The sequence below is a fragment of the Manacus candei genome, unplaced genomic scaffold, assembly GCF_025592945.1.
Source record: "Manacus candei isolate 608988 ecotype Guabito, Panama unplaced genomic scaffold, ASM2559294v1 h1tg000023l, whole genome shotgun sequence".
Classification (NCBI taxonomy): Eukaryota; Metazoa; Chordata; class Aves; order Passeriformes; family Pipridae; genus Manacus; species Manacus candei.
Genome location: NW_026138071.1, coordinates 27,405,461 through 27,431,370, shown reverse-complemented (window position 1 = coordinate 27,431,370; position 25,910 = coordinate 27,405,461). Strand labels below are relative to the sequence as shown.

Genomic DNA, 25,910 nt, shown 5'->3' with positions numbered 1-25,910 from the left:
ATGGTTTTGCAGTGAACGTGGCAGTTCTGGGTTAACAGTTGCACTCGATGATCCTAAAGGCCCTTTCCAGCCTAAAGCATTCTAAGATTCAGTATCAAACACAGCATCTAAAGCATATTTCTAAAGATAACATGTCAACTAAAAGTTTAAAAGCGAGTTTTGAATGGTCACATTGCTGGCCTTCCCCAGCATCTCTCTCAAAAGAGTTGAGCAATGGAGACTGTTGAGACAAAAGACTCAAAATCAAGGGTAAGCTTTGTAACAGCTTTAACAATGTTATTTTCTTATTCTTCAAAATCTTGTTCAAACTCACAGGTTTGTCCAAACAGAATTAACTAAACAAAAAAGAGTGTGCAAAGGAAAAGCATGGGTGCTCCAAAGACCTCAGGGTCAGCAAAGATTTACTCAACTCTCCACATCCCTTTCAGTTCCTTCCCTGTCGCTGATATTTATTCCCCTGCCTCTTCTTAAATCTGCTTGAGGCTGCCAATTAGCCTCATTAGCATGCCCTCCAGGCTTCCCTCTGCACAGTTAGATTGCCATGTGAGCTGTCAGCTCTGAGAATGGGAGGTTTCTGTAAGGAGGCCTTTCAGCCTCTGCACTGTCCAGCGAGTTGCGTGTCTGACACTGGAATTAATTGGCTGTGGAGTTCAAACATCTGGATTATTGTGCTCATGGGCTAGCTGGCCCACAGCTGCTTATAGGTTGTTTTGCTTTAAATTAGAATCAGGCCTGCAGATGAATTAACTCTTTCTCATCTCCCGTATTTGGTTTTGACAGAGCTGAGTATTTCTCTTTGCTCAGCCTTTCCCTGTGCGTGGAATGACTGCCTTCTTACATCTACTGTTAACAAAAAATCATTAGGACACTTTCCCAAAATAAACTAGAAACAGAGCTGGTTTATAGAAAATCAGAGGACGGCACAACTTTTTGAACAGAAACTTCTGCAAGGGCACAGAGTTTTAAAAACAAAAACAAGACTATGAGAATCTGTCCAACAACCAGGCTGTTCATCATTCAGGAAAATTTTCACATATATGATCTCCATGAGGATTCATCCTTAATAAACCATTGGACAAGCCACCAGCTGCAGTCTCTGACTTCATTAACTTTAATAAAATAGTAACGTACACCAGTCAGCTGTGGATCCTGGAGTGTAATGAATATTTCTCTCAGAAATGCCTCCTTCAGATTATTGTGATTCAGAAAGTGTAAAGCCAACCCTGGTCCATATTAAAAAACATTTTGAACTTTGAAGATGAGGATTTTAGGTGAAATTCAATAGTGGAACTAGTCATTTCTGGTTTGGAATATTGAAAAGAAGAAATATTTGCATGAACTAATTTGAAAAGCTTTGTTAAAATGTTTGCATCGTAAAAATTATTGTTTACCACTAAAAGGAAGTGTCTAAACCTTCATTTTTTTCCCCTTCTGTATAGTTTGACGTAAGTAATATTTTCTTCATTCCCTTAAGGGAAATCAAATCTAGTAATTTCCCACTGTTTTCTAGTTGTTTTTTCAATTTGTTGCCGTAGTATTACTGAAAAGTGGGGGAAATGTAGAAACAAGGATGTCCATCAATCCTATATGTGTGGAACTAAGAGTTGCATTTGAAGGAACAGATAATTTGAGCCATGGAGTGGAAAGGTCCCTAAACCCTCCCTTGTCCTGTTGCTGTAGCACTTGGTGCTCCTGAGGAGGCAGATACCAGGAGAACAGGGATAAGTAACTCAGCAAATCACATTACTTAGACCTAAAAGATTAAATGGGAGGGAAACCTTTGTCTACTTATGAAAATAGGTTTAGTGCTGAAAATATCCATTCAAGTCAGGAATGTGTCAGTCTTCCTAAGCTGGAATTTAGGGGCTGTGCCTCAACTTGCAGTTTATGAGGAATTGAGGACCTGCAACTATTAAAATCAGGCACCTTCTCAAAATGAAAAACCGTTCAACAAAATTTCACATGCATTCTTAACGTTCAAATTAATTTTAAAAGCTTTAAAACCACTCATGGGTTTGGGGTTTGAGTTTAGGGTTTTGAAGAGAGGGAGGTGGGAAAGTTGGACCTTTTGACATGTTTGGAGCTTTTTTATTATTTTCAAAATCAAAGATCACTCTGTTAATTTTATGCTGCTTATACCTTTTTATTTGTACTAGTTTTTGATGCGTACAAGAAAGAATAGAGTTCAATGTTTTATATTGATTTTCAGCAGTAGCTTTCAGAGGTTCCAGCTGAAATTGTGCTGTGCATTTCCAAGAGGTTACTGCAATTTATCACAGTTCATTAGATCATAAATTCTTTGAAGCTAAGGGCTATCTTTTTGATGTTTGTACAGCCTCTAGAATAATGAGACTGGGGCTCTAGATGTGACCCTGCTGCAAATAGTCAGAGATCAAAGCTCAGAACAAGCAGGCACCAGAAGACCTTGGATTTGGCTCTCATGAGCTTTCTTCTCAGTTGGGATAATGAAATGATAATGCAGATAAGAAATGGGTGAGTTATTATCCTCAGTTTAAAGATAATGAAGGAAAGGAAGTAATGCTGAAGGTTTTCTGCATATCTGCCCCAAATCTGTTCTCACATCAGATCCCAAATTTTGAATTTTACTTCCATGCCTTGAACTCAAGATTAAATGTGTTCTCCATACCTACTCTCTGAGTGGAAAGGATTAGGTTGCTATTTAGAGAGGACCCCAAATCCTTATATGAAGGTTTTTTAAATATACTGTTTTCTAATTCTACGTTCACCTAGTGATGTATCCCTATAATGGTCTAGACTAGACTGATTTTACTAGTTCAGCAGCAGATTGAGGTCTTTTATTGGAAAGCATAATATTTTTTATGAAGTAAGAAGTGAAAGCCAAAGTAAGTGTCGGACTAATTGCCATAGTAAAATAATTTACATATTACTTTCCATCTCAGTTATGTTCTCTTGAAGCAGTTCATCAACAGATGTCCATCACATCTGCTGATGGATTTCAGGCCATGCTAATAGTAGTTTTATTTAATACCTGACACTGTCAGGTTGAAGTAGTCGCTATTATATATTTTTGTATTTTGCTAAAATAATCATGCTAATAAAAAAAAATCAGTTTTCTAAGTTATACTGTGTAGCAGGAAGCACATATATTTAGGTAATGCTCTGCAAATTTGTTGCATATGCAGAAAGGTAGCTTAAAGAGGCAATTCTTTCTGTTCCAAATATTATTTTAAAATAAATTACTCTTATCCTGACTGGCTTTTTAAAACCTCTGACATCAATATAGTTCAAGTGCCTGAAGGGCAGGTGTCGAATTATGGTGATCACATCTGTTTTACAGTTCTATTTCATGCAAGATTATGTGGAGAAAAGGCAATTTCTTCTACAAAATAGATTAGCAAGAGAGAATATAGACAGGATTATAAAATAATAATCATTACTTGACTATCCCAGTCAAATATTCTCTGAAAATTTCTGGGGGTATTCTGTGAATGTAGTAACTCAGAAGAACATCTACAGGAGTCATTTGTGTAAAATTATCAATACATTTAAAGTAGCAGATGGAACTTAGGAAGTAGTTTCTAGGAGCAAGTTAAAAAATTACATTTTTAGTTAGACACGGACGGTTTTCTGGCTGCTTATACCAAAATATTGCTATTAATTTCTGTGTATATAGCACTTAGTTTAGCACATTCTTGTAATTATCCATCTGATTATTAATTACAGTTCACATACTGACTCAGCATATTTCCCCACAAATATAAAACAATTAGCCTCATTCTTGCTTTACGGATGAAGTGGTTCACAGTATAGAAAATATACAGTTTAGGGGAAAAAAAAAAGAAAAAACAACAAAGAAAACAACAAAAAGGTAGTTCACACTTCATGTTCCTGTCCTTTAATACACCTCAGCACCCATAGGTGTCCTGTGGTGTCTATTATCTTGCACATAGAATGTATGTAGAAATCATTTGCTACACACCAAAGTAGTTATAATACTAGAATATAAGGAGCAGATTATCTTCTTGATAATCATAGCTTAAAAAAACAAAAACAAAAACAAAAAAACCCCAGATTGTCTTCAAAATTTGGGTTCCAGGAAAAAAAATACCAAAAGTCATATTAAACCTCTAGGCTGCTAAAGCACTAGCTCTACACATTCACAGCTCTTTCTCCAGAATAACCATTTTCTGGTGTGCTGCTTGTCCTCTGTTTGACAGCCCATTGATTCTATGAATCAAGAATTAAAACAGGAGTCATTTATTCTAATTATGGTGCAGTAAGGCTCACAGTATTAAAAGTCCTGATGCAGTGCCCTTAAAATAGGCAATTTCTTATTTCACATTAAACTGGAAAAGGTCTTTAATAAACTTAGAGTCATGGATAATAGCTGTTTGTTCCTATTACTGAGGCTATTTGTGTTTGAATGAGGGTTCCTGACTGTGACTTCTTCTGGTTTTTGTCCCACAGGAATTCCTGTTTCTGTGTTTATAATGTCATTGCATGTTGCCGTGGCAAAAGTGTGACAGTACAAGTTCAGCATTATCACGTTAGTCGAGGACAAAGAAGGTAGAAATTAGAGCTAAATAAACTTTAATCACAAAAGTGGGAAGCATCTGTGGAATTTTATCTCTGCTTTTGTAAGATAGTGTTTTCCAGTACAAAGGAGTAGCTCCAATACTTTTTCATTTAGACATACTCTGTGTTTCCAGTTTTTGCTTTTACATATGAATTTCTTCCAGAACTTGCAGGGTTTATTTACACAGAGCAGGGGAAGGCTGTAATAGTTTTCCATCCAGCTTCAGTCTGAAGAAGATTACTGCAAGCCAAACACAGAATTGCACAATCCCACCTTGAAGTGGCACATGGGAACTCCTGGCTGTTCTTGTGGATGTTGTTATGAGAGGAAGGATCTGAAGCCTGTGCTCAAAGTCATGCCTGGCAGTGAAGTCATCTGGGAAACATCTCTCTGCAGGAGCTCCTGCAATGATGTCATGGCCTGTTTACTTGGGTGGCTCAGAGGTTCTGAGTTGATCAAAATGCTCCCAGTTTTAGAAAGCTTCACCTTCTTAATAAAGCAGAGTGGTTTTGCCAGCTTTATGAATAGAGATTGCTTTTGTTATTTAACACTTGGGCATCACTGCTTGTTTCTTCGTGAGGGTTCTTTGTCATCTCAGTTCAGTTTTCACTGTCCTGGGGGAGGTTTTGTCTGACAGGCCTACTCTTTGCAACAGGAAAAAAAGAGTCAGCAGGACAGATGGAGCTTGAGAACACGGAGTTCAAGTTTAACTTGCTGTATTTTGTGAACAAAAGTGAGATATCCTGCAGTATGCTAACACAGAGCTGACCAGTACGTGCTAGGAATGGTGGCTTTGGAAAGCCAGTGCATTGATAGAGCAGATGAGAACAGAGCCAAAAACTAGGACAGCAGTTTTGCATAACTTATACAGGGTGTTAAAGTTGTTATAAAAATAGCAGCGCTTGGGATCTTGATCTTGCTGTCCCTTTAACTGTGTAGCATTTTACGAGGTAGACGTGGAGTTTTTTTGAGGGAGTAGAGGATGTGAGAATCTGTCCTTTCTATACTGGAATGCCAAAGAAAATTAACTTTTTGGAGGGATAGAATAGTGTGTTTTCATAAGTAGTAACAACCAAAATGTTTTTTCATACAGTGGGGCAGGGAAGTTCTACCAGATTGTTGCTGAGCATCATTCTCAGACTTTAAGTAGGAGGTAAATCAAAGGGGGTCTCTGTGTTCTGAAGTTTCTAACAGTACAATTCACATCTTTGCAAAAGTGTCTGTAGATGTAGTAGAGCTGTTTGTATTACTTCAGTGGAATGTAGGAGTTGTTGCAATTGTGTCTTATGGTTAAGGTAAATTCAATCACTGCACTGGCATCTGGTTTCTGAAAACAAAAAGAAAAAAGCAGCAAATTATGTCGACTTTCTTACATTAAGTTATTTGAAAATGACTTAGTGAAAATAGTATTTCAGTAAATTTGAGGGCTTTGTCAGATTTTACTACTTTCACAGAGAAATGATGATTGAGTTGAATCAAATTCCTGTGGTGCAGAACTAAATCTAATGTCTAATTATGGGCTTGTAAGGCTGAAAAATGTTATTATGCACTTCTAAATCTGAAAATTTAGTATTTCAAATAGTGAATATGTATCATTTTTAGATGGCTCTTTTCAGTGAAGGTAAATTACATATTTTTTTACTGGAAACAGTCCAGTCAGAAATTTTTTTAATTGAGTCATTCAAGCAGCATGATGTGTCTTCAGTGAGCAAGTATGAGAGGCACTTCATGTTTGGAATATCCTTTTTAAATGAAGTGTCAGGTTTGATATTTAGTTCCATTTTCCCTGTCTGGATACAGAATGGTTCTTGTGATTGTGCAGGTACTCTTTTCTGTGCACAGGCATCTTCAACCTTCACTGAATATTGGTTCAATGATAATAATTCTTACAGAAATAAAGAAGTACTATATTTTAAAGACTGAAGAGTGAATTTAGAGCTGCCAGTTCGTAGTTCTTAGAGGTCAGAAACTAAATAGAACCTAAACTAATGTGAGAGTAAGAACAGAGGTTTGCAGGAGCTGACAAGGATGTTATTCAGCATCTCCAGTTGGACGGCTCAGTCGTTTTCTGTGCAAGTCAGAAGGAACTCAGAGAGATCACACACAGGGTGAAGCTGGATCACATTAGTCAGCAGTGTGCTCATTTGATGTGTTTTCTCTCGTTAGTCATCCTGAAGCTTTCAGGCAGTAACAAAGATACACCACAGGAGGCTCAGCAGAGTTGGGAGTAGCAGTGGAGGAACAGAAGGTAGTGGTTTGATGCCCTTGTTTGATGTTAGATGAGTCTGATGTTAGATGAGTCTGAAGCAAAAGAGCTGTAATGACTTGAGGAAGGTGCCTTTGGATAACCCACAGATATTCCCTGGCGCAGTAAAAGGAGCTGACAAGATGCTCCTACCAAAAGAAAAGAAAAAGTAAATAATCTGTTCACATGTAAAAGCAAAAACTGGAAACACAGAGTGTGTCTAAATTGAAACCCAGAGGATGAAGTTTGGAAGCATGTTGTTCTTTAATTTACTCCATCACTATGTCCATAAATGGAGTGGGTTGGATTTCAGGAAAAGATTCTTCCCCCAAGATGTGGTTGGGCACTGACCAGGCTCCCCAGGGCAGTAGGCACAGCACCAAGGCTGCCAGAGCTCAAGAAGTGTTTGGATGATGCTCTCAGGCCCATGGTGGGATTCCTGTGCAGGATCAGGAGTTGGACTTTAGGGTATTAATGGGCCCCTTCCAACTCAGAATCTATAATTCTATGACTTTACTCAACCTCTAATCACAGGATTCTAAAGACCATTGCAGCACACATGAAGAAAGAATCCTGTCAGAAGAATGTGTGTGACCCAGTCACAACCAGAGAATATATGATCAGAAATTACTTTTTTTTTTCCTAGTAAAAAATTTGCTCTCAGTACCATCTTCCCCTGCCCTTGTTTGTTATATGCCAAATATTATTTATCAGCTATGGGAAGTGCACCTGGAATTAAAGTGAAAAGAAGCCTTCAGCATGATATACTACTAGTATTAGCATCACTGTCTTTGTGGACTGTTAAAATGTTCCTTTTTAAGCCCTTCTCCCATACATCAGAAGCTTTTAAAAAATTATCTAAAAATTTCTTGATCTCCTTAGATTTTTTTTTTCTAGAAGCTCCTGAAATGCTGTAGAGATTTGATGCACTGAAGAAATGCTGAATGTTTTTTCCTGTACAACTGGTTTTTTTCCACAGTGGCAGTCTTGACAAGACAAATGTTTTACCTTTTCTGCTTTTTTCTATATACCAACCTGCTCTTATCTGCCTTGTGGAGGTACCAGCTGTATTTCTTAACATTGTTTTATTTTTGGGATTGGATACTTTAATGCAGGGAACAGCTTTGATAGCTGTATTGCACTGCAATTTGATTTTTGATTTTATCCTTGCTCACAGCCCCCTTAGCATATGACCACGCTGATCTCTCTGGAGAAGATTTAAGTTTTGATCATTTACAAAGTGGGTCCTAAAGTCTCCTGAAGTTCTGCTTACAAACAAATTATTTATGGCAGTATAAATATATACTCCTAGTGTTCAGTATAAATATATACTCCTAGTGGTTTTTTTTTCCTTTATCTGTGCCATTTTCCCATCTGGCTGCAGAGGAAAATGCAGTGGGACTTGAGGCAGAATGTGACCTGGTGTAATCATTCTCATTCTTTTGCCTTTAAAATTACACCAAGCTACAGTCAACCTATTTGGTCCACATGTCAGGTTTCTTCCCAATCAGCAGCCACATAATTTCTCTTCTCACCACATCTGAACAAGGGTTAGAAGACAGGTGTAGGCAGGATTAGGACTGCCACATGTCCTCAGTTTCTCAGGCATCTTTACCCAAATATTTCCAGGTATTCCTGTTTACAGACATTTCCATCCAGGGGATGGTGAGGTGTCCTACTCCAAGGGTTGTCTGTGTCCACCACTGTTCAAAGAGATGTAGAACTTTAGTTACCAAATTATGTTCTTTATTATTTATCAATGGATCCAAATTGAAAGACTGAAATGACTGCTTACACGTTTGGTAGTGGAGAGTTCTTAGTTACAGCACTGCAAGAGAACAGGAGAAAGTACAAATTAAATCAGTGTGCAAAATACAAATTCAAACTTATTGAGAGGTTTTTGAAGTTAAGCATGATGTGGGTTTTACACTACTGCATCTGGAAGTTTGCTTTAACTGTTACTTAATTATTTTACATTCCTTTCTCTAATGCTCTCTTTTTTCCCCCCAAAAAATTCAATGTCTTATTAAATAGATTTTTTTTATATATCCTAATTACTGTAAATATTTTCACCTCCGTGTTTTCTCACATGCATTTGGCTTAATTCTATTGATGGATGAAATACCCACTAATATTTGATTTCCATCAGAAGACCCTTTTTAAAATGTTTTTAATTGTGTATTCCTTAATTTTTCATGAATAGTGCTCAAACACTCCCTAAAAAAAAATGCATAATTTTTTTTTCCTGTGTCAGAGCCACCACTGGTGTGGAACATTACATGTCAGATGAGCAGAGGATATTCAGGGAATGTGCTGATGTCTGTGCCACTTTTCTGTCTCATACTCCCATGTGGTGAGTTGGATTTCTGCTCTCATTTGAGCAGCAATCATGCCTGGTAGAGACAGTTGTTTTAAAGTTTGTCACTAGAAAAATGCTCCCACAAGGGAAAAATGGCAAAAATATGCCATTGTAGAAAAACAAGGAAACTATTGCAGGTGAGGAGCTGGACTATGGGGTGGGGAAAGAGAAGGAACTCAAAATAGAAAGAGGTGTGTGTTTTATTGTCCATACTGTCCTTCTGCTGTTCAAGAGATGGAGAAGGTTCATGTAGGCAAGGCTGAGCAAAAGCTGTGCATGTTTTAAGAAGTGGTTCACAGCTCAGACATTTGTTCTTCTGTTTTCTGCAAGGCTTCAAAACTGGTCTCTCTTGTCCTTCATTCTTGTTTTGTGTCCTGTTGTTCTGATGTTATCACAATGTGGATACATTTGTCTTCCTTTCCTCAGTAAATCAGCCTCCCTGTAGAATGGAGGAGATTGGAGGAGCTAATTTTTCAAATGTTGGCTGCAGGTATCCAGTAATTATTTTTTCATTGCCTTTTTCTCCTTTCTTTATTGTATAAATTTGGTAAGCACTATTTTCTTATAATTGCATTTAAATCTACATGAAAGAGAACCTTTAATGTTCAGGGATTTCAGAGTAATAAAGAAATGTGGCGCTGCAAAAGACTGGGGTTTTTTTAAGATTGAAATGTGATGACAAAAGAAAACAGATGTTGTTTAAAATTAAAATATCCTACACTGCTCTCTACTGGAAGAGTGGAAGTCTACATTAAATATTCAAAAGTGTACCTAAAACTATTTCTTAGTCAAGTTTAATGATTCTTTTTTTTTTTTTGACTCTGGTAAAACTAAATTTTCCAAAGCATGGAGAGTCTTTTGTATTCATCTTAAGTTTTGAGAAAAGCACCTGGATATACTGTGAAAACATTAAGATGTTGAGGGTCAAAATGTAAGCTTCCAGGGGGAAGAATTACTGGAGAGTGTCCTGCTAATGTCAAGGAAAAAAAAATGAACTGTTCATCTTCAAAATTCACCCGACCTTGCTAATGGGCTGTATCAGAACAGCAACAGACTCATCAGAACTGTAAAGGATCCTGGATGCCTGAAGTTGCCCCGTGTTTGAATTGATTTTTAATTGAACCAACAAAATAAAAGTGTAGAAGATTCACCTTTTAGTCATTTCTCCAGCCAAAGCACAACAATAAAAGCAGTTTTAATATTGTCATTGTGGACTTGGTCCAAACATGTTTTGCCCACATAAAATGCAGAGGAAAATTTTCACCTACATTCTGCAGGAATGAAGGATCTGTGTGAGAGTCCTCCTGGCCATTACAGGGTTGGATTATTCTCCCAGTTGCTGTTGATGATAAAACTTCTGCTGATTTTAACATGGTGAAATAGAGTCTGTTAATTCTCTTGTGAATCTCTGCACGTGGAGTGAACACATCTGGTTGTCTGCTGATGTCAGATTATAAACAGTTTGATCTGAGGTGTTCATCTTGTGTATGGCTGGTCAACAGCTCACTTTCTTAATGGCAAACATCAATGTACTTTAAAGGAATACTTCAATGGTTCTCACTGATAAGGTCTCTTGATCTCATAAATTTCTGCTTATAGACAGCTGCAAGTGAAATCAGAATAAGTAAGAGATCAGAAAATTAATTTTTCATCAGTTTTATAGGGAGTGTGTACTCAAGAATGGCAGACTGCAGTGAAAAATGTGCAGTAATTTACATGAGAAAAACATTGTTTTAGCTTGCTTTATGTTATACAAATATTAAATGTCATCCTCTTCGAACTTCTTAAAGTATCCAATGAAAATTCAGTATGATCATGATGATCTTCTCATTAATAATAAAAAAAATATATAAATATTTTAAAATACGAGTCTAGTGGCATGCCTAAATTATTGATCATTTTTCTTTGAATTGGCTTGTTATGCATGAAGTTACACCGACCTCAAGAATAATCTTTTTCCTAGTTACAAGCAGTAAACACACGTAGCAGTCATATGTAAACATTTTCCAGCTCTATTATGTGTTAGAATACATTGCTTGTGTAAAGAACACTAGTGCAGTTATCAGTTTGCATATAGGATACAATAGTGAATGATCTAAAGGGAAACTGCTGTGTGGTCTTCTGTTTGTTGTGCAGTGAAGTGGAGGAGTTTGTAGCTTGACTCTCAGGAACTGTTACACTTCGTATGAAGAACGTTCTGCAGAAAGGACTCTGAAGAGCTGAAAAAAACCCCACTGACTTTTCAAGTTCCCACCTCGAACTCTGTAATGGTTCTGCTCTCTGAAGGAGCCCGGGCTTGAAAAGGGGAGGTTCAGATTTACCCCCTTTTGCTTGGAATTTTTGTTGGAGAAACCCTTCCACGCTCAGTGCTTGTGCTGTTCCTGCCTGAATTCCTGACATAGCACATATCTGCCCTTTGTGTTTGAAATGGCCATCTCCCCGTTTCGGGAGGCTGGTGAATTAGTTGTTATTTACTTTAGAAATCCCCGAGGTGGCAATGCAGCCTCTGTGTTGGGGACTGTACAAACACGGAGTCCTTTAACTAAAAAGTAAGTTGTAAAATCTCGGTTTTCAAAAATTCTAATATTTTCCCAGTCTAAGACAGGGGTAAAAAGTATGAAAATCCTTTTTTCTCTAGGTTTGAGAGATTGATAGATTAGTGAAAGGGTTTTTGTACATAGTAAGGCTGTGTTTATCTGGTCTTCTAGTAGTGTGTGTAAATGTATCACCACTGTTTTAAGGAAAGTCCATTGTTTTATTAATTTAGGGTTATCTGTTTCTTGGGTCACTTGTGGGTTTAGCTGCAATAAAGCTGTCTTTGGGGAAAATCTGCTGTTAATTGACCTCCTCTTTGACTGAGGCAGCCTCTGTTCCACAGAATGAGTGATTTCAGTGGGTCCAATGGAAATGGAGTTAATGTCTGGGCTATTGCTGGTTATAATGTCTCTGTTTTGCTTTGGGGATGCTAGTTTAAGAAAGCTTGTTAAACAGGATTGGATGTTTTTTAAGGGCCACTGTGAGGTTACATCTGTTCTGCTGTTAAAAATGTTGAAGTCCCAGCTTTGCAAGTAGATGTGTTTGCTCAGCTTAATTGGTATGAGTGATGCCATGCTAATTGGCACCTAATATTAAACAAAAGATGATGAGAGTTCACATGGAAAAGGCACACAGCAGAGGAAAAAGCAAGCAATAAAAAGCTTCCAGTTAAAACGTTAGCTACGTAACCCTATATTGCATAGTCATTATTTTGTCACGATAAACTTTTTCAGGTTTGAAATTCTGTCAGTATTTTGTCCCCAAATAGGACAGTCCAATTAATACAAATATTCAGATTATTTCCCCTTAATTGCTGGTGTTCTCTTTATTACTCTTACCAAAAATAAATAAATAAATAAATAAGAGAGGTCAAGCATGAAATGTGTAAACAATTTGAATCTACTTGAATTTTAAAAATATAGGATTGCAATTAAAAGAGATACAAGTAGATACAAGCAGTACAATCCATTGCATGGCCTTATAATTTCTGATTGATATTAGCACTTAAGGTACAAATCTTTGTCCATCTGGATTAAATGTATCTTGCTGTATTTTCCCATACTGAATAGTTTATTATGCATAAACTCTAATTCCACATCCAGTTCAAAACTGCTGAGAGCAATAGAAACTTCAGTAGTGATGCTCAGTGTCAAAACTGACTCTCATCTGGAAGACAGTGCATTGTAGATGACTGATGGAATTGTGGTGGGTTATATTCCATAAATGCTGGTGTTTCTGTATTCTCTGAGTCTTGGTTGTTTACTTCTTTTGTAACCTGTTGAGCAAACCCAAAGGGTTTCTTCAGGTCTTGTCAGTCTTTGAAACCTGTGCTCGCAGCAGTTTATCTTTCTGTTTACATCTCTACTTCTCCCTCCTCTCCATGATCAGAAATGTTAATTTCTGGGTTGGGAAACATTACTATGAGCTTTAAAATTCAGTGACCTTTAACAGATTCCCCAGCTGTGGCAGAAGTTTCATTTGACGCTTCCACATTCTAAGGCAGTGATGTGAATTAGCAGGAGGCACAAGCCCCTGGGAAAACTGTGGTTGTGGAAGTTACTGTTCATGGAAAGACTGGCTGGCTGCTGGGATTTGTTGAATACAGCAAAGACACCTCCATCCTTTCTGGACTGTGAATCTGAGGAGAAAGCTGAGAAGGAAGTTGCAGGGAAATGGTTCTGTTGCTTTTGAGGCGTCTTTTGCTATCTCAGATTTCAATTATCTGGATGGGAGCAAGCAAATAAGAAACAAAGGGCAGCCCTGTGCCCTTCTGGAGAAGTAACTGCAGGTGAGGCAGCATAACCTGGGGCAATCTAGACATGTGTGTGACCCGATTCCACCCAAAGCCTGGCTCTAAATCTATTGAGAGGTACCAGGCTGCTTACACCGGTGATGCCTCTGGAGCTACCAGTTTCAAAACTACCCAAATATTAGGAATCACCCATGGATGAAGCGTGCTCAGCTGTCTTCCCCTTCTCCCTGGGCAGCAGTGACCTGTGTTCTCTGCTCACTGAGCCTTGTTCACACCTGCAGCTGTTATTTCCTGTGTTCATACAGGATTCCTGCACAGTGTATCGTGTACCTGCCCACAAACTTGCAGCAATTTTACTTCTACCCCTCGTGTTCTGCCAAATGTGGAGTGTATAAATATGCTTGTGTACAGGTATCTGGGATTATTGGCATTTCAGCATTCCCCTGAAATTCTTATCTGACCTTATCCACTCTTTTTCTTTTTTTTCCCCCACAGACACTTGCTCAATATTCATTTACCCTTCCCTTTCTGTCTCTACCACGTGTAGTATCATAATGTCCAAGAGTCATTCCTGCTTCTCTATGTGCATTTTGTGCAGCTGTCACTTTTCCAGGGAAGATCACCACCTCTGTTTAAAGCCACCAGAGATGTTGCATGAAAGAAATTAAATAGCAGAGGTTTCTGCTTTGTTATTACAAACCCTTGGTGTCTGAGCTGGAGAATTGTAATAGCAGAGACCGTGGACAGATGTGTGGGGGGGGTTTTGATTTACACCTTGTTGTATGCAAGGTGGCACATCATATTTCAGAGTCAGCAGCAAATTTCCAATGAGGCTTAATTATTGGTGGAGCTGCAGAGTTTCTTTTTCAGGAATAAAACTTGAACCTACTCAAGCTTTTGAGTGTTTAGTAGAATTTAAAACTTCGGAGTTACTCTGTCAAAAGCATCTGTAGCTTGGCAAATTTAAGTTCCTTTTGAAACTGCCAAGACTTAAAAAATTTTACATTTTTGTGTAAAAAATTTTACATGTGTGTCATGTTACACAAAGCATTGTGCACTTTTGTAAGAAAGTGAGGGGGGGAGGTTCTTGCTACCATTATTTTGGCATATACACGTATTAGTGTGGCTTAAACCTAACTGTACCTCAATGTGAAACTTGGGCAATTCAAAATTAAGGAATATATTACACAGATCAGCTTCAGGTGGGGGTTATCATACCTTTTGTAACAGTGTAGTAGAAGGCAAGCAAAACTGCACTGAACATAAAAGCATTTTGTTGTGCAAATAAAGAAGTGGTAAGGTCCCTTTATGTATTAACAAGCGTATGTTTGGTTTTCATCAAAACCTTATTTGGTAAAAATATCAACTCCAGTCAAAAATCTTTGAATATGACCCTCACTTTTATGTAAGTTGGAACCTAGTTTCTTTAAATCTATGAAATTACTGTACCAAGCATCTCTGAGAGAAAAATCAGTCCCTTTCATTTGTCTTGCATCACTGTATGAAAGTTTTAGCAGAATAGTCCAAATGATTGGCTCATGTTGATTCACAGGAAGTATCTTCTATCAATACTTTTTGTGCATTTTTTCATTATTTTCTAAAAGGAGATTACCAAAATAAGGATTTCCATGTGGAAAAAGGTGCTTTACCCTCTATTTACAGATTTGTATAGGATGTTTTTTTAAAGGTGATTTTAATAACTCTTATATTTGTCTAATTAGAATTTAATTCCTGTTATTCTCTTCATTAGAAATAGCCATGTGAAGATTTGCTATTTGAAACAATTGCCTTTCCAAAATGTTTTTTGGGAATAGCTGGGAAATAAGATTACTTGAGTTGATTAGGCCTTTCAATGCATAACTTGCTGCTCACAAATTGCAATCTTTTCAGTTCCTTGGCAGTACAGAAGTGGAGCAGCCCAAAGGCACCGAAGTTGTAAGAGACGCTGTTAGAAAATTAAAGGTGAGAAAGAATTTTTAATGAAATACAAATGGAATGTGTTCTTAACCTGTTTTCACAGCTAAGACAATTTGTACATTTTCTAGGTAAATTCATTGGTTCTAGAAGCAGTTGCTTTTAGTAATCTCTTCACTGGTGTGTTGGCTCTTCTTTATTATGTCTGTATTGTCAGCTATACAAATATTCAGTTCTCTTACATGTTACACAATTATGTATAAATATTTATAAAGTTAACATATTTTGTTGGGTAATGCTTGTTCTTTGGAAACTTCAGGGCTTCATTAATGCAAACTGAGGCAGCAAGAATCCGTTTTAGCTGCCATCCCCACTTCAGGGCTGATTCACACCAGTGGCTGAGAAAATCAGACTTTTACAGTTTCTTCTTGGCTGTGTGTCCTCAGGCACTGAGGGATTTGGTGGACAATTAGATATATCCTGGTGAAATGACCTGTTGAGGGTTTTTAACTGATAACATGGCTTTGGCTTGACGGTTGAGTGACAGCTGATGTGCTCAGAGCCCTTCAGCTGCTGGGAGCTGCAGCAGGGAATGCTGATTTCCCTGCCCTGCTCACTCCCACTGCTGTGGAATTGTGCTGCTTCACGCTCAGCTGCCTAGAACTGCTGGAGCTTTAGTTTATTTAGATGTAACACTCTTTCTCCCTACTCTTGCGCTTTCCATAACTTTTTTTTTGGCTTTTAAATAAGTTTCCTTGGAAAATCAACAGGAAACGTTGGGGATTAATATTGAAAAATTCGATTCTGTGTTATTGCCATAATAAAAAGGGGAAGAAAGAAGACATGAAATTACTCATGTAGCTCAGCTTTTAAAAAGGAGGTTTCCCTTGAATAAGCCATCTTTACAGGATTGATCAGTAATTGTATTAAGGGATTGAAACAGAAGCTCTTTGTCCTTGTTTTTGCTCTACCAAAAACAGTAACACAGCCTATAAAAGTTTGTTTAGTCAGTTCTTAGAGTGTTTTGTGCCAAAAAAGATTTACCTGTTTCAGTTAGAGCCATAATTGCCTATTTATCAACTACTGAAACAATTACCTTTCCAAAATGTTTCTTGGAAATAGTCGGGAAATAAGATTACTTGAGTTGATTAGGCCTTTCAGTGCATAACTTACTGCTCACAATTTTCACAAACTTGAAAAACTTTTTTTCAAGTGCTTTAAGCTAAGGTAAGTCTGACCCTTTCTTAACCATTACAGCATTCTACCAATGGAAACAAAATATGTGGTGTTTTGTGCACCTTATGCAGTTTATGGCTAATACTGGAGTGAAGCCTGTTGTGTTCATTGTTTCGTGTTTATAAAATTCCAACACCCCGTACAAGGTTAATTCTGTGCAGATTTGTCGTGATGATAACGTGCAATGGGGAAGCCTTGATAATATTTATGATGTTTTATCAGGCTTTCCCTAAGTAAAGCAGCTGCTAAGTGGGTCTCTCTCTCACTGGTGGAACTCTAGACTAACCTGGACTCTCACTGATCACTGGAGGCTTTGGATTGTATGATTTCTTACCTGTGAAAGAGTTTGCTCCAAAAGCAGATGCAAAAAAAATATTTCAAATAACTGTTCCCTGAAGTGTGGGAAGAGCCAGAAATTTCATATATGTATTTGTGGTATCATTGGAGTATGTTGATATCTGTTCTAACTTTTTACACCTGTTCCCTACATAAACCACCTTGGAGATAGATGTCCAAATAGTTGCTGCCAGAATCACACCATTTCTTCAAGTTTGGAATTTTGGAGCTCAGATGTCAAGTATTATATGTGATCTCACGTAATCATAACTTCATTAGAAAACTTCCAAAGTAGTTAATTAAAGGCAGCTTTTGGAAGGACTTGAAAAATCTTGGAACGGAATTCAGAGAGCAACAAAAAAGTTTTAAGTTTGAAACAATTGCCAATTAATTGAATACTCATTTCAGTACTGACTTACATTGTGTATCTCTATTGTTTGAAAAGAAACCTCGAGGTATTTGATTTTATTATTAAGCACACATCTGTAACTTGTTTTTAGAAAATCCTAATTGAAAATTTTAAAACCAATTGAATCAGCTTGAAAACTAATGGCTTATATTGAAAGAAATGTTGAATAAATGTATTTAAAGAAAATATATGGTGATTTGAGGGGTAGGAGGGTTTTTAGAAGATGTGTAGCTTGTGATGCCTTGTTTATAATTTTTAAGTATGTGGATTTAGTTTTAATCACATTGTTAATCATAGTTTATTGTTAATTAAAATTAATAGCTAGCAGAAAAACAACTGACACTTTCTTGATGTCTGGAGCTATTTTTTCAAATGGCATGCATCACACTAATAACCTTTTGAAGTCATGTGCTTACAGTGATATATAGACCATGAAATACTGTCACCATAAAGTATTTTTCTTGAGCTATCATGTCATCAAACTGTGTCAGAGTAGAGATTTGATATACAACTCTTAACTTCTTTAAATCCTGAGCCCTGAACTCCCTCAGCACGGGGACTCTTGGCTTGCCCAGCACAGAATCTGCAGCTGCCATTCCAAGAACTGGCTCTTCCCAGCAGGTGGAGCTGATGTTCTGCAGAAACACAAAATAACTTGGAGGAACTTTCTTTTTGGTGCCTCATTGTACTTCTTTTATCCCAAATACTACTTTTGCATTTTCTTGACGATTTTTCTGGGTCAGCTGCAATCAGAGGATGCAGTTTTTTCGAGCATCTATGTTTAATTTTTCTTGAGGGTTCTCCACTGGTTTCATCCAGCTGGGATTTCCCCTTGTGTTTTCAAAGTCCTTGGAGCTGTACTGCAGGAGGAAGAAGAAAGGTGCACACTAATGCTTTAGAATGTGTGGGTTTATTTGCAAGAAAAAGGTGAATTTATTACAAACAAATTTTTTCTTTCAAGTTTTCTGGTCAAACTAATTTCTAGAATGAAGCAAAAACTAAAGAACCAAAAAAACTAAAGAATCTTGGTACCAAAATACTGTCTCCAAACATACCTACACTATTCAAATGTCTAAATGTTGTCAAATCACAGTTTATTTTATAAAGTGAAATGATTATTCTCCTTGGTTGATGAAGGGTATAACTCCTAGATCAGACTGTAGGAATGAATTTGATCCTTTTTATAAAGTGCTTGAAGGGTTGCCAGAGGTGAGAACAGCTAGACCAGCAGAACACATGGAAAGGGAAGCACAACCAGACCAATGGTAAAAAAAAACCAGCAGGGAGGGGTGTTAGGGAGAAATCAGAAGTAAACACCTGAGTTTGGGGTTGTTCCTTTTATGCTCTTCCATGGAATGTTTTTCCAAGGGCCAAACTTAAGGCTGTTCTCTTACCCAACTTTCAACTCAACATCCGTTTCTCTTCCACTTGTGTTCTGTAAGTGGAGATGACCAGACATAAAGTAAATAGAATTAATCACTTTGAAACCACTTGAAATATTCTTCATCAGCTCCTTGACCCGTAGGGATGCACGAAGTGAAGAGTGCTCTTTCACACAAGCTGTGATGCTGTCCTGCTGCTGCCCTTAATGGACCATCAGTGGATGTTGCTCTGAGCTCTCTTTCCTGTTAAAGCTGGGTTTCATTTGTTTTTGCAAGGGTGGAGTACAGAGAATCTTTTAATATTGGGATAAAGAAGTTTCCAGCCAAGCCTTACAGCCATGACTGTTCTTTTTGAAGTACTGGAGAAAGCAGAATTTATGGTTCAAGGACTGGTCAGGGCCAGCCTAAAGACCAAAGAAAGTCAGATGAGAAGAATTGAATAAGAAAATACCTGTTTACCCTCTCTCAAAAAAAAACCCTAAAATCCAATCCTGCCTCAGCGCCCCCCCAAAAAAACCCAAAAAGCAACACCAACCAACCAAAAAAAAACCCACCACCAAAAAACCCTCAACAAACCCCCAAACTTCCATGCCACCAAACAAAATAACATCCAAAACCCCTCAAAACCAAACCACAACAAAAAAGTAACCCAGCCCCAAATCAAACAAACAAACAAACAAAAAAGACTTCGGGAAGTAAGAGATGGAAAAAAGACTGCAGTGTCTTCTACACTGTGGTTAATAGAGGGATAGTCTTCCTCTCAGTCCAGTGTGTGTTAGGAGAATAAAATACAATATATTCCATAGAAATGGACTTCTGGATGGCTTTTTTCCTACCCTGACACTTACTGAGAGATGCAGTTTTAAATATCAGTGGCCTCTTCCTCCTTTTCCTCTTCTTGACAGCTGTTTTTCAGAGCTTATAATTTCATTATACTCACATGAAACGTGCATGAGAGTTTGTACCATAACATGACCAGTAAGATGACATGGAGACACTGCAGAAGAAATAGGGGCTGTTGGGTTTTTTCAGGCATCTTCCCTTATAATGAATGTTGTGATGGAAAAGGAGGAAATGCACCTTCTCAAAGCTCAGTACAAAGCTGTTTCTCAGTTTACACAACTACACTGCCCTCAAACAGACATATTTTAAGGTATCTGCATGAAGTGCAATGTCTGATGTCTCACTGGGAGCCTGAATAAAATGAAGGAGTTGAGCCTCTGATCCCTGGGCTGAAGATTAGCACCAAAATCAAAGAAACATCTACCTTTTGCTATCTCAGAGTATGCTGAATATACTCTTGAACTTTGCAGTGAGGTGTAAATATAAAATAGAAGAACACAGTTTTAATTTGTGTATCTTTAATGCATATGATTTGTTTTAACCATTTTTTTTTTTAGCTACAGTTCCTGGCTATTTTGAAGACATGATTTTTTTCCCCCTAATATTATTTCTCTTGATTGTGGTTTGCTAAGACTTGATGCATAAGCATGTCAAATTAATTTTAATAAGTCTCATACTATCCAGTTTTCCCTGATACTGTAATAAAGGATGAGATATACAGGGGTTTTTCTATTTTTATTTTTAAAGAAAAAATTAAACCACGGAAAATAGGTTTATTTGTATCTGTTGCTTACCTTAAAAGATGTAGCAAAAATATGATGTTAATTCTAAAGCAGCTAAACTAAAACTAGCCCATCCCACTGAGCTGCACCAAATCTGGGTGTCTTGCCTGAGAACATTATATGTATAAAGTAACAGCTTAAGAATCTGGCCCATCGTGTCTCTTCCCAAGCCATGCTGTGATTCATTATAATTTTATATCATCGTCCAGTTGGATGCCAATGGGAGGCTACAGATTTTTACCCTCTTAAATAATCTTGTTTACTGTGTGAGATACAACTTTTACTTTGCTACAAATGTGTGCTGAAAGGATAAGATAATAATTTTTGTACCTCTCCCAGATCCAGAGGTCCCCCAGGGTCCTCTTTAAGCAAAAGGAATTAGTAGAAAAAAGTAGAGGAAAAAAGGGTAAATCAGCTGATACCTGACTGAGAGTTGGGATGTACTGCTCAAACCCCACACAGGTTTGGGAGGTGGCTGAACTTGGCATTTTGGAGAAGGTCAGCTATGAAAGAAGTTGCTGCTCAGTATCTCTGTGTTATCTGTTATCACAAAGGACAGGGAGTGGGCAGGAAAAACACTAAGAAAGGAACTGCACCAATTTTTCCAAATTTATCTACATGTGCTGTTTGGTCACTGTATCCCATTAAACCTTTGATTAAAAGCTCTTTTGTGTGGATGTCTGTGCTGAAGAAATTATTTCATGTTTTTTTCTTTTACTACTAGCTTTTTTTTAATTTTTATTTGATGGGGTTTCTCATAAAGCAGGTTTCCAGCCCTCTGCTAACTTTTGCAAATATCCTGTTATTTTTCTCCATTTGAAACCCTCAGACCATAAAATCTGAGTATTTTCTCACAGACATCTGATGCAGTGCAGCCGTTGTTGTCTTCTTGGGGATCTCTTAGAAATACCCAAGGATTGCATTCCTTTTTTCTGTTTTCATTTCATGAGAAGGTCCACATGAACGAAGGGGGGAAACCTGCCATGTTCTCAGGGCTTTCTCAATTCCACCCTCACAGGGTGTTCTCTCAAGAAACAAAGTTTGTTCCCACAGGTGGGATTTGCAAAGTTGCCTGGATGAAAACAAACCAGCTCCGTTGTGGTGCCAGTCTGGTGTTCTGGCTGGGGAAGTGTTCCCTGAGTTATTTGCCCCTCCATCACCCTCTGTGATCTGGAAGCTTCCTCTGCAATTATTTTAGATTTCAGATCATTACTTATTTTCCTCCCCCTCTTTATTCCTCTTATTTTTTTCTGCCTGCAGATTTTATCAGTAATTATTTTTTTTTCTCCTGGTCATTGTTCAATAATGTCATGCTTAAGAAATAAACCCTGCTGGAATACATTAGAAACATATCTTCCCAATGACAATTTCCTGTTTATAGCTGCATCTGGAGACTAATGTAACTAACTTAACTAATACTCTCTCTCTGTTGCTTCATTTGCTTAAATATACTGGCATACAAAATTCAGATGCTTTGTCTGCTTTGAGATGCTGCATTTTTTGTAAAATCCATATTGATCATGAATAATTTCATCTCACGTGAAATCTCGAGTTCTTGAACTTGATTTGTGCCTTTTGGGAGTGGAGACGTGGTAGGGTCAGTTTGTTTACCCTTTTTTTAGAATTGGCACAGAACTGCCTTCTGGAACTTCCTCAGTGTTGTAAGTCTTCTTGACTACTTGGAGCAAGCTTTGGCCAGCTGTTCTAAAACTTGTGCAAGTTATTCACATCACTTATTTTAAAAAAGTTTTCACGTTGTAGCTGTTGTTCAGGAGCAGTGAGATGATTACCATTGGAAAATCGTGCATTCCATCATCATTCTCAATACATACCATGGCTATAACTCAGTAAAGACAAATATTTATGCCCCCTCTTCATTCCTGCACAGAAGTACTTGTACTTGGCTTGATTATAAAGGGACATTTCCAAAAATCAGGATTCACTCAAGTTCAAGGCTGTTCTAATTTAAGTTTTATATTCATCTTGGAGGAAAAAAAAAATCCATGCTAATAAAACATTGATTGGCCTATCTTTTTTTCCTATTTTTTAAAAGGATGAACTTAAGTAAACAAGAAATTTGCATTATAAAATTTAAGTCAGATTTTTTGGGATGGAGGGTTAACTAAAGAAAAAATTTTTATCAAAGAAAATTATTTTTTTCCTGTAGTACATTTGAATTGTCCTATAAAGTCAAGAAATATTGTTGGCCAAGATGCTGTAAACTAGCAATTATGTTTTTAAATTTTATTTTCTATATAGATTTAAAAAAAAATTAAAATATGCATATGGGATGACCCACCTTAATTCAAAGAAGGAGATTAAAGTGTATTAAGAGTTTACATATTCAAGACGTGGGCTTAAAGATAAATAGGAGGACAGGAAAAGGATGTGTTGCTAATATACATGAAGTGAGGCAGAACTAAAAGTTTTGTTGGATTTGCTTGACTTTCGAGTAGTTGGGTTTCATAAAATATTTGCCCAATGACTGTAGCAGTCCTAGGTGTTGAAATGCAAAATGGATGTTTAGATTTAAGAGTTGGTTTTGAGAATGGCACAGAGTGGTTTAGGTGGGGGTTGTTGTTTGGGGGTTTTGTGGAGGTGAAGGGCATTGTCTGTTTTACCAGGTGTGTCATACCTATCAGCTGTTGTGAATCATTAATCAGTAAATAAACTGTCTGGATAGGACATGTAAAACAGGTTCATGTTGTGCTTTTAGAATAGTTCTCAAAACTAGCTAATAATTTGCATCAACAAAACTGCCTCTAAGGAAACTGAGACAACAGGGATGGAGACAGTCATACTCTGTGAAACAGGACACTACTGAAAGATTTTCCAAGTACCAGTTGCAATAGGAACAGAGCAAAAACCCAAACCTTTAATTAATCAAATGAATAACAAATTTTAATCAGAGTTTTTAAGTATTTGTGGGACAAGGTAATTCAGGCTTGCATCTTGCAGGTCTAACCCTTCTGAAGATAGGGCAGCACCCTTGGTGACACCCTGGACTCTTTATGCCACTAAAAGTCATTGTCCACACTGACTTCTTGTACTGATGGTGAATTATGCTCTCAGTTATTCTTGAGTGGGACCATTGAGGACAATGTGTTCAAACATAAAGCTCTGAAGCAAAATCCAGCTCCTCTGGCCCTCAGTGAATCATCATCCTTATTTATACATTTGAAAATACCATTCCAGGCTGTCAAAGACCTGAGAGGGAAAAGGCTGGTAACAGAACAGAATATGGAGCAATTCCATATATTTGCTGTGAAAGTTACCCAAATTCAGGGCAATTCTTAACTGCTATGCAGGAACAAGTTTTAGACTCTCTGCTGATTTTATATGCACTGTTCATGAGAGAAAGATAAGTCCAACCTAACAGCTAGAAGAGAAGATATAAAAGGATGGAAAATGTGTTGAATAGGACACATTACCCAACCCTGTGATACAAAGTGTTGTCTAGTCATCATGAAGTGGACTGCTGGTAGATTAATTCTGGGAATAAAATAGAAGAGATCAAGTACTTCTTAGGTGTTGACAGCAGTAGTGCTTTCAAATTGACCCTGTTGAAAAGAACTGATTTCCTTAAAGGATCATCCAGGAAGTCCCCCCTCCATGTGCATGAACAGAAGTGAGTGTGGAAATAATGGGGTGTGGAAAACACAACAGTGACAAACTGAAAGGGTTCATGTTTCTACTGGTCTCGTAGAAATCTCAGGCAAAAGCTTAAAACAAGCGCATAAACAGCAAATGGAAGTTTCAAGAGAACATGCTAAGTAATTTTAAAATACTTTTTCTTGAATGATGGGAGTATTCAGCAGTCAGGTCTGCTGTTCTGTGCCCAGCTGAGACTTTGGGGTTGGTTGGTGTTGTTTGTAAGAAGCTTTCTGAAGAAGGAAGGAAACAACTTCAGGTGGCAGGAGTTGAGAGGAAATGAGAATTAATAAAAAAAAATAAACCCAATGTTAATGTGATTGCTGCTGTGTTTTTCATCTTCTAGTTTGCAAGACATATCAAGAAATCTGAAGGCCAAAAGACTCCCAAAGTTGAATTACAAATCTCAATCTATGGTGTAAAAATCCTAGATCCTAAAACGAAGGTAAGAAACTTAGGTGTGTTTTTCGTGCTAAACTAGCAACTATTGATTTCACTGTTTCCAATGTTTTTATTTTTTATATATTTTAAAGTATTGTAATGAAAGATATTCTGTTGATGGAAAAAAAAATCTTTTAAAATAACATTTTTTGTTGCAACGTGTTTCCAGGAAGGTACAACTGATAGTCCTGAATGTAGACTATACCTAATATGGTATTTAATCCTTTCACAGCAGAACTTCTAAATTTTGAGGAAGATGAAAACAGTGTGGTGAATAAATGTTAACACCACACATGATAAACCCATTTCCAACTCGTCACTGTCGTGTAGCTGCCACGTGTAGGTGTTTGCAGGTGAATGAGGAGACAGTTTGTTTGCAGTTACTCATTCTTTGTGCTGCTGCTTTGGCAGTGCACCTCTCTTTCTGTTACCTGTTTTTTTTTTTTTCTTATTTTCTCATGATCTTACTTTTTTTTATTGTACCCCCTCCTTCCTAGAGTGCCTGTGTTTCTCAGGTGTGTTGCTATAAGCGCTACTGTAGACTTTTCCTGCCTTTTCAGCAGTGAAATCCATTTTCTATTCCTTTGTTTTCTCTAGTATTTTGGAAGGGGTTACACAAAATCATCACAGAATCAGAGAATGGCTCGTGTTGGAAGGGACCTTAAGCCCATCTCGTTCCAAACCCCTGCCATGGGCAGGGACACCTCCCAGTAGCCCAGGGTGCCTCATCCAGGGGTTGGAGGGGGATGGAGCAATAAAGCATCCTCCTCACAAACTTCAAAGAGGAATGAGGAGATAAATATAAACAAGCTGAAAAGTATTTGTTCAATAGTCAGCAATTCTTAACACCTGCATGTTCTTAAATCTTTTATACGTATGCTGAATGTCGAATTTGAATGAACCTTTTGTTACTGCTTCTTAATTCTGGAGGAATTGCTGTATTCAGACAGGAGGACAGGATTTTCTCCAAAGGCTGTTGCTGCTTGCAACCCATTTGCACCTCAGACTCTTGATGCAACCACAATTCAACATAACAGTTCACACATAAGCAGAGCAGCCAAGAAATATTGATGTCAGGTTTAGTTGCAGCTTTTACCTCTTCCTCATGCCATCAGGCAGAAAGGGGTATTAAACCCCATATCCTGGCAGCAACTGCTTTAAAATAACAGTTTTAAATGCCAAAATATGTTAGTGTTCCTAACTGCTCCTGCAGAGATTAACAGAAAGCTGTGGGATAGATGTTCCTGGGAGAGTAGGAACATTCTAATCTCTTAGCAATGCTGTTATTACAACTCCATTAGTAATCAACTGTGAGTAGTCTTTTTAGCTCCCCCACTTTGTTGCTGAAAGCTACATGTAAGTATAAATTTGAATCAAGTTTTCCTTCTTTTTGCACAATTGATAGGTGCTTTAGGAAATTACTTGAATTCCATGTTATCACTAATTAGAATAACTTTTTGGGCTGT

At 37.6% G+C, this 25,910-nt stretch overlaps 1 protein-coding gene across 9 annotated transcripts in view; it reads left to right on the top strand.

Annotated features, from left to right (window-relative positions):
• Positions 1-25,910, top strand: part of GULP1 (GULP PTB domain containing engulfment adaptor 1) — a 152,168-nt gene that overhangs the window by 92,051 nt on the left and 34,207 nt on the right. For all 9 annotated transcript variants that reach the window (XM_051788043.1, XM_051788041.1, XM_051788039.1 and 6 more), the window contains exons 4-5: positions 15,341-15,412; positions 24,350-24,448. In XM_051788043.1, the coding sequence (XP_051644003.1) occupies positions 15,341-15,412; positions 24,350-24,448 (171 nt within the window). The remainder of the gene's footprint in view (positions 1-15,340; positions 15,413-24,349; positions 24,449-25,910) is intronic.